The 9,514-nt window shown below is 49.1% G+C and overlaps 1 protein-coding gene across 3 annotated transcripts in view; it reads left to right on the top strand.

Moving 5' to 3' along the window:
* The first annotated feature begins 2,467 nt into the window (after positions 1-2,467).
* The window catches only part of ETV6 (ETS variant transcription factor 6), a 127,398-nt gene continuing 120,351 nt past the window's right edge, over positions 2,468-9,514 (top strand). For 2 of the 3 annotated variants that reach the window (XM_018919714.3, XM_009095097.4), the window contains exon 1: positions 2,468-2,635. In XM_018919714.3, the coding sequence (XP_018775259.1) occupies positions 2,603-2,635 (33 nt within the window). In that variant the 5' untranslated portion in view covers positions 2,468-2,602. The remainder of the gene's footprint in view (positions 2,636-9,514) is intronic. The other variant, XM_018919715.3, reaches the window with a different exon arrangement.

Genomic DNA, 9,514 nt, shown 5'->3' with positions numbered 1-9,514 from the left:
TACCTGTGTGTAAAACACAAACAGCCATCGAGCAGAAAAACTGTTTAGGGGAGTACACAACGTGGGTGTAACCAGAAGTAATTGGGTGAAACTGACAAATGAAAATAGAGACCAAATATCTTCCTGACCATGGGACTTTCTGGACTGTGAAACAGACTTGAAAAGAAAGAGGTGCAAGCCCCAGTTCCTGAGGCATTTAAAAGAAAAATTACACATGTGCTGTAAATCCTCTACCACCAGGGGAGCAGAGTAGATGACCTAACAAATGTTTTCCACCTCAAATTTCTATATTTGATACAAAAAATCTCAAAACCCTCAAACTTGCCATGAGACAGAGAATATTAACCCAGCTCTAGGGGAAAGCCAGTGGCAAAATGTCATGGTGATGAAATAGAGAGGATGAGGGGGGAGAGAGAGGCAATGTCCTGTATTTGGCATTCAGTTTTGGACTCCTCACTTTAAAAAGGACATCGAGGTGTTGTGGCGTGTCCAGAGAAGGGAACAAGGCTTGTGAAGGGTCTAGAAACATGTCTTATGGGGAATGCCTGAGGGAGCTGGGGTTTAATCTTGAGGAGGCTTTGGGGAGACCTCATTGCTCTTTACAACTCCCTGACAGGAAGCTGGAGGGAGCCAGTCTCTTCTGCCATGCCCTCAGTGAGAAAACAACAGGAAATGGCCTTAAGCTGAGACACAGGATTTTTAAATTGAGTATGAGAAAAAACAAATGTCACTGCATGGGGGTGTCAGGCATTGGAAGGGGCTGCCCAGGGAGGCGGGGGAGTTTCCATCCCTAGATGTGCTTAAAAGCTATCTGGATCTGACACCAAATGACACAGTTTAGTGATTTAGGGGCTACAGCAGTGCTGGGTTGACAGTTGGACTGGATGATCTCAGAAGACTCTTCCAACCTTGATGGTTCCATGACTCTGAAGAGCAACAACTCTACTTCAGCAGTTCATCTGTGCTGAGGGAAGACAGTAAATATGAATCCTTCACTGTTGAGTTGGTGCTATATTAAAAAAGGGTCATTGGTTGCTAGGCTGGGAGGGGATAGTACCATCCCTCATTTAGTTTAAGGCCAAAATGAAGCTGTAAGAGGCTGCAAAGAGTGGGTCCTGGTTTGCAAAATGGACCAAGGGGTGTCTACAGCAGTCTGGCCTATTGGCCATGCAGGTGAACCAGCTCTGCACTCGATGCCAGCACACCACGCTTAAGGCAGGCACCGAAACGTGAGCTAAGCCTTGCTCTGAAAGCCCCGCGGTTGGATTCCCTCTCGTTTGCCATTTTTGGTAGCACCAAATCGCTTACAGGAGCCTCCCCTACGGCAGTGCACGGCGTCCTTCCAGCAGGCTCCAGAGGCAGCTCTGCCTTGCAGCGCTACGGGTACAGAGCAGTGCTCGCTCCCAGGCAACTTCAGGCCTTGCAATAAAGTGGGTGCATCTACACACCAGTCAGGACCCCAGAAACTGCCCGTAAAAACACAGACAGATTTGGACTAATGGATGGCTGATGCGTTTCTCACTTTCCCCCTGCTCTTTTCCCTCATCACGAGGGCTGGGGCTGTACCGTCCAGGAGGCAGGCAGAAACGGGCGCGGACACCACCGCGGATGGAAATCACACACAAGGCGGGGATTTGTGTCCACCCGCTGCGGGTGATACAAACACATCCCTAACACCCCGCGCCGGGCTGCGAACGCAGGCCCAGGCCGGGCTCTGAACACGGGGACCGGACCGGGCCGGACCGGTTGCGCCTCCGCGTTCCCCGGCCGGGGCTGCCCAAGCGGCGGCGGAACAAAGCTCGCTGTGCTGCTGCCGGGGCCCGCCCGTCCCGCTGCCCGCCCCGGGACCGCCGCTCGGCGCTTAAAGGGCCCGCGCGGTGTCAAACGGCACCAGCTTTCCTACGGCGACGCGGCCCGGCCGCGCCCTTCCAGCCTTCCCCCAGCCCTGGCCGGCCCGCAGCGGCACCCAAGGCGCCGGCCAGAGCTGGGCGCACGCCCGCTCCGCCCGCGGGCCGGAGGCGCTGGGCCGGCGGTGGCCGTCGCTGCCGGCGCGGCTCCTTTAAGGGGCGGTGCGAGTGCCGGGAACCCACGTCAGTTTCGGCCCCGAAACTCCGGATCAATGAGCGGCGGCGCGGGGCGGGGCGTAGCGCCCGGCCCGGCCCGGCCCCCGCTGCCGCCTTTCGGTTTCTCTCTTTTCCAGGAAGGAAAACACCGGCGGGGACCGGGGCCGCGCCCCCCCACCCCCCACTTCCCTTCCCGCGCCCTCTTTCCTCTTCCCGCGCGCGCGCGCGCATCGCCTCTCACGCGGAGCCGCGAGCACGCGCAAGGCACACGCGCGGGGTGGGGGGGCGCGGGCGGCCGCGCGCGCCCGCGGGGAGCGGCGGCAGCAGCGAGGAGCGGCCCCGGCCCCGCGGCCGGACCCCCCCGCGCCATCCCGGCCGCGCCGCGCCCGCCCCCGGCTGCCACTTCCCCTTGAGGGGACGGGCCGGGTCGGGCCGCGCCGCCGCGCCTGGAGAGGAGCGGAAAGTGGGGAAAGCCCGAGAACTTCCCGTCTGCCCGCCCGCGCCTGCCCCGTCGGGCTCCGCCGAGTCCCTCCAGAGAGATGTCCGAGACTCCTGCTCCGTGTTGCATCAAGGTAAAGCCCCGTCCCTCTACCCGCCCGGCCCCTGTCAGTGCGGGTCGCGCCCGCCGGCGCCTCGGGGCGGTGGGCTTCGATGTGGTTTGCCCAGGGGTATTTTGGTGGAAATAACTGGTTTTCCCTCTTCTGTTTTTCACCCGGGCGGGCGAAGGGCGGCCGCGGGTGTGGGTGCCCCCGTTTGCGGGTGCTCTCAGCGCCGCTCCGGCCGCGGGCGGGGACGCGGTGCCGCGGGCTGTCAGCGCCCTGCGCTGCCCGGGGACACGGCGGCGGGCCCGGCTCTGCTGGCGTGGCTCTCCACGGCACGGAGCTTTACAGGGGGCCCCGGAGCCCGGCCCGGCCTCCCGCGGGGTTGGCTGGCAGCCGTCCCCGCCAGCAACTTCGTAGAAAGTTTCCTGCCGTCGGGGAGATGCAGCCGCTCCTGCTTCCGCCTACAGTGGGTCGTGGGTCTTTCTTTCTGTCTTTCTTTGTCTTTCGTTATTGAATTTTAATATTTTTCTCCTTATTATCCGTATTACTGCTGTTTGTTTTAGTGGTTGCGATTCCTGGCATCGCTTGCCGGTGGCAGGTAGGAGAGCCAGGGCTGCCAGCCCGGCCCCGCTCCGGCACGGGCTAGGGGATGTGTTTCCCCGTGCCTTGGCCTGCTGAAGAAGGACTTACCCCGGGAAGTTTATCGTTTTTAGTGGAGGCGGCATGAAGCTGAGACAATGGAAACAAAATTGAGTTTCCTTTTTTGTCCAGACCCTTTCCTATCTAGCAGCCCACTGCTTTCCTCTCGCCTTCCCTCACTCCCCGGTTTTGCGTTTTACTTAGGAGTCGCTTTGTCTTGTTGCAAACCAGGAATCTCCCTTCTGCTCCTGACTAACTGTGCCCGAGCAAGAAGGAGATCTTTAGTGGTTGTCTCTCCCTGCCCGGAAGAAAGAGGTGACTTCCAGACTCTCTCTAAGGGGAAGAGCCTGGAATAAACACTTATTCAGCATGATGCTCTTTTGTTTGCTTGTCCCGTGTGCGGACGGGGGAGTCTTGCGTTCTGTATGGTGGGAGCACAATTTGAAAACTTCTGGGTGTATTTTCTCTTGCTGAGTTAAATGCAATCAGGCCTGTGTCCCGTGAAGTCTCGTGGCTTAGAGTCTAGTTTGACTTTGCGTAACACAGACAGGCAAACTGCTTAACGGGGTATTGTATGCGTGTTGCTGTATGGTGAAATGCTAATGCAGGCAAAACGTGTTCTATTAACTCATTGGGTCCCTAAAGATATATAAAATGAGATACAGCTACTGGTTTTTTCTGGTAAACCCCATGGAAAGGTAGGATGTGTTCTCTGGACCAAAGAACACAAACGTCATGAAAAAGTGGTGTCTTATGAGCTGTATTTCCTTGTTTTTGACATGTCATTTTGAAAATAGGAGGCTTACTTCTGCTCTTACTGAAATCAACAACCATTCTGTTGATTTCAGGAACTGTAAAACTGGTCCTTACTCAGTGTCACTAATGTATGTCACAGAATCATACTGTAAGTAATCAGTTTCCTAACTGGAGAGATACTAACTTCTCCTTCAGTCTTGAAACTAATAAATGCCACATTTCCATTACATTTCAACAGTAAATGAAAACTGATTTTTTTTTTCTCAGAAGGGACTGATTCTAAACATCATGATCTGAACTTATTTTTTAATGTACCTTTTGTCCACATGTAAAAACTGCTGTTACTGACTTCTCTGTTACTGGCTATTTTAGTAGTTTCAAATTTTAAGATTAAAACTTTGCAGACAGAAATGTGAACTTCAAATGAAAGCATTTCTTCACCAGTCTAACTGTTCTGGGTAGCTTTCCCTTCGGCTTTTCTATCATTGCTTTTTGGACACTTTTTTAAACTGGGTGATAAAGGTGGTTGCGTTCAGCAGCTGGATTTAAGAGGAGCTGTTTAAATGGTAGTTGATTATGTGAGGGCAATTGACAATTTTTCAGTATTCCAGTCTGGCTCATGGCATGGAATGTGATGCTGAGGCAGAGGAAAAAGCTACACAGAGTACCCCAACTTCACTGCCTCGTTTCGAAAAGCAGGCGAGTGTTGTGCTACATGGGTGTCACAAAGTTTCACTAAGAACCTGTGAACGGGAAGCAGTGGTGCTGGTGGGTGTGTTTTCTTGTTTTCTTGATCTTTCCTTGGTTTGTTGTTGGTGTTCTTTCTTCCCCTTTCTCCTCCAGTGTGGGACAAGGGTGCAGGCAGTAAATGCCACAGCACTTGGGGTGATGAACACGGAAAGCTTCAGCAGAGAAGGTGAAGGCTGGTGCTTTCTTTGTGCCTGAGCTGCTCAGTGCCCAGTCTTCCTATCTCATCGTGTTAGAGAAGTGCTCTAATCAGTTTTGGGAAAACTTTGAGGAGGTGAATGTTTGGTTTATATTTTATTACTGGTAGGTAATCAGTATAAGCTTGCAGTAATATCTTGGATTGTGTTAAGTAGTTATCAGTGTATGTGTGTGATTGTGTATTGATATGTGCTTGCTTTGCAGTAAGTATGTGCTGGCTGACTCCTCTGGGAGATGAAAAATACCCTGCTGATAGCCAGACCTTGCCAGCACTTGGGTGTGTGCTTGCCTGGCTCATGGCAAGCAGACCCACTGTGCGCTTGTGGCAGGAAGGTTAAGCGTGTGTGTAGGGTCTAAAGCTGTGGAGAGGACTCATCCTAGGGTTTAGAAGGTAAAATCTCAGGGGTGACAGATGAGCTTGAAGGTTGGGCCCTCAGTTTTTGCTACAGCTTAGGGTGTCAGCATACTCTGCATTGACTGGGAGGCTTTGGGGTTGTGGCGAGCTCCAGTCTGAGAGGGCTTGAAGGCTTTTGACTCTGAGGTCAGCTGAGAAGGGGCATCTGGTGTGGTTGTGATAGTCAGATTCTTTCTTCATAGATGGAATATCTGTGTTGGTAGTAAACCTGTTCCTCTGATCCTGAGCCACAGTAGTTAGCTGATTATATTGTTGTAAATAGTGCCACGATGTTGGCACTCATTACAGTATTGGCAAGTGATCCTTAAGGCCTCACCTCTCCTCCCACAGATGGGAGAATTGAGGCACCAGGGGAGTGTAAACATCTTGGCAAAGACATATATGGGAGCAAAAGCTCAAATGGAGACAGGACTAGCAGTTTAGGCACAGATGATGATTTTTGTGATTAATTAAGGTTTATGTGGTGGTAAGTTTTGTTTAAAACCTCACCTGGATCTTTCTGATTGTCAGGATCTCTTTAATTTTTTGCCTGAAATGAATATACCTTGAGAATATCACTGTGATCTCATACGTAGATTCCAAATACAGCAGACAAATGGAAGGCTCCCAAAGGGCACAGTTTAATTTGTTGATTTTATTTTTTATAAATATGACACTTTCAGTTGCTTAGTCTTACCGTGTGACCATACAATTGTGCTGGTACAAGTGTGGAGTAGTGTGGGAACTAAAACTGGGGATATGGGGACAGATCAGCTGCTTCAGGTCTTGCAGACCAGGACCTCTCTGAGCCCAGGGTCCCTTTGTGCCCCTGGGTGATGCTCGAGCTGAGAGTGCTCTCTGTGGGCAGCACTGAAGGCACAGAGCCTCACTGCGAGTCAGGTTTCACAACTGTTTCAGTACAGGTTTTATGTAGGTGCAAGCTTGGTGGATGTAGGTGCTCTCTCTTGTGCTGAGCTCAATGGGGTGGCTGCAGAAGTCCCTCAGCACAGGATCCTGTAGCTGAAGGGCTTCACAGTGTGCTCATTTTGGATTGGAGGATGTGCTTTGTAATAGTTTAAAAAAAGGCAGAGGAAAGAAAAAGCTAAAGGGCAAGGAATCAGTGTAGAGTTTTCAATCTTAATTTGCTTCCCCTGACTGACATCGTTTTTGGATGGTGGGTTATGTCTCCTGATATCTCGTTGATGCTGTTTCTGCAAAGACCCCTCTCTCACTGAAGTCTTCTCATGCTGAGGGATTGTTCAGCTCTACATGGTGAGAATCCTGTTGCCCTCAGCCAAGGCTGAGTATCTGTCAGTGCAGAGCATGTTCCTTAGTGTTTACTTGTGTGCTAGGAGGAGGATCCTCCTTCTGTTAGTGTCAGTGACAAAGCTGTCATTAAATTCAGTGGTGGAGGATTGAATGGTAGAAGACCAGTGTTTAGAAGTACATACTATTTAACACCTGATTAATCACTTAACTCCTTGGCACCAAGTAAATTGAATCCCTCTGAAGCAAAATTTTACTAGCACTGCCCCAATTAAACAGTGGTCATTACCATTCACTGTGTCATTACAGGTGAAGTCAGTTTCCTGGGAGGCAACCCATTAAAAGAGCTTCTTGAATCTGAAATGCCCCAGTAAAACAGTGTATACTTTAATGGTAATTTATATGCAAATTGCAGCGTGCATCCCAAAGTGCCTTTTGGAGGGAGGTGACTGAACGGAGCTGTGCTGATAGAAAGGATGATAAGAGGGATATGAAGTCTTGTCCAGTGACAGAGAAGCAATCTTTCTGCCTTTTAGAAAAGTTATGAGTGCTTATGTTCTGAGTTCTGCTGACAAAAGTTCTCCTAATAACCTGCTCACTGCAGGAAAGGGAGAGTGCTGAGGTAACTGGTGTTTTTGGCCAGTGATATAGTTTTGACCTGTGGTCTAAAAATTGGCTAATTTGTTTTTGAGTTCTTTTTGCATATGTTTATTTTGGAGTATTTTGTAGTTCATTGCCTTCAACTGGGCATCCCCAGAGTACCAACAGCTCAAAAGCCAGTGCTTCTGAAAGTGGTCATCTTGTCTTTTGCTTTCCCTATCTGTGAAACATAAAATAATAATAAATGTACCTGTGCAAGGCAGTAGCAGGGCTAAGTACTTGTACTGCAGCATGGAAACAAACAGTGTTTATTACAGAAATCGGGGACAATGATTTGATTTGTACTTGGCTTTTTAGTTCACACTAAACTGCTCTGAGGGCAGGGGTATGGTGGTGGTTTTTTGGCTGCTGCCTCTTTGGTGTGGGCCACCTACCTCTGCTGAGCAGTCAGAGCAAGATCTTGCAGCTTCAGTGTGTCCTGAGGTCTGGATCAGCCACACGTGGGCAGGGTGGTATTTCTGTGCCCACAGCCTACATGGAAGGCGGCTTTGGAAGAGGCTGGCACGTGTTGCTGCCACAATCCTGTTCCTGGCCCAGGGCAGGAGCACCTGGGAGGGATGGCAGCCAGATGTGGCTGCCAGAGCAATCCCCACCACCTGCCCCTGACCACCGCCCTTCCCAGGGCTCCCTGAAGCTGGATGCAGAGCAGGCTGCATTCACAGTTATTCTAGGTGTTAACTCTTTCCCTGGCAAGCGAGGACTCCCTGGTGAGGATAGTGGATGATGATGAACTGCTAGCATTGCCACAACAACTATTTTTTAAGTTGCACTATGTCCCTGTGCCTCCCAAAGGAGGGAGGCTGCCTGGACCAGCCCATGGGTGGGATGTTCCTCTAGGCAGTTGTGAAGCAGCCAAACCAAACCCAGGTATGTTCAGCCTGAGCAAAGAGACCAGACACCAAAGCTTCTGTGCTTTTAACAGTGGAGTTGTAGCTATTGATTTCTGCTAGTGTGGGTTATTTTTTAGGTTTATAACCCATGCCCGGTTTAGACCATACTGGTTCTGGTGTTGCTGAGTTGTCTTCAGGCAGTGTTTTGTTGAAGCACAGAGGAAAACTACACTCTTCATCTACTTCTTTAGTAACATGTGGAACTCAAGCCTAGATTATAGGGACTGCTTTTGTTTTCTTCCTTTTTTTCCCTTCCTTTTCCTTTTTTTTTTTTTTCCTTTCTTTTTCTAAAAATGCCTCTGCTGGCAGGAAAATAATTGCAGATAACTCCAGCCAGAGTTAAACTTGGTTTTGGAATGTCTTGGAGCACTGGTAAATAAAGGATTTTGAAAAGGGTTAAGCTTTTCACTGATAGATGGTATCATCTGCTGTAAAGCTCTGAAGCTCTAAAGTGAACTGGGTACAGCAGTTAAGGAAGGCTATAAATGATTTCTCATCTAAATGAATTTCCAAAGGTTATTCCTTGTTAAACTACATGCACTGTCTTTGCTTCCGTGTTGTTCTTGTACAGTTTGCAAAGCCTGTCTTGATTAAGACAGTCTGGAGAGAAAAAGGGTATGAAGGAAATTGTCACTGCAGTGTATGTTGGTGTTCTATGGAATGTATGCACATAGAAATATATAGCATTGTAAATAATTTTAAAAATGTGTATATTGCCAAGAGTAGCATTGGGTGTAACTGCAAGAGATGTGTTAATACAACTCCAAAAAAGTACTTTGGATGTCGCAGCTGGATTTCACATATTTAACTATGAACAGCTGCCCAATGTTAAATCCAGAATTTGGATGTTTAATTTTAAACTAAAATTAAATATGATTATGAATAGGGACAATGAATGATTTTTTGGGGTTTTTGTTTGTCGTGTTTGCTTTTGTTGCAGGTTTTGTTTTGGGCTTTTTCTAGCCAGCTCAAGTAGGGTTCCATCAAGAAATTGTAAACTACTTGTTTTAGGAGTTTATTCTGGAGAAAACCAACTGACAACCACTAAGCACTATCCTTAAAACTGATGAAATGAAGCAGAGAGTGAGGCTCTTTATATGGTTTGAATTTCAACTGAATGTAGCTGAAGTGATTTTTTTTTTTCATTATGTCTTCAGTGGGATCCTCTAAAACATCTCTTAACAGAAACTAGTAATGTTTTCTACCTGGTCTGCGATTCTGTGGAAATCTATGAACTTGGAACTCTACTAGGTAAATAAAATTTCTAATTACAGTGCCAGAGATAGCAGTACTAAAATTCAGAGATGGATTTATCCAGATAGGGGGGCCACAACAAGGCATTCTGTAGCTGCAAACTAC

The sequence above is a fragment of the Serinus canaria genome, chromosome 1A (assembly GCF_022539315.1).
Source record: "Serinus canaria isolate serCan28SL12 chromosome 1A, serCan2020, whole genome shotgun sequence".
NCBI lineage: Eukaryota > Metazoa > Chordata > Aves > Passeriformes > Fringillidae > Serinus > Serinus canaria.
The sequence above is the reverse complement of the archived record's forward strand: the minus strand, read 5'-3'. Positions and strand labels throughout refer to the sequence as shown.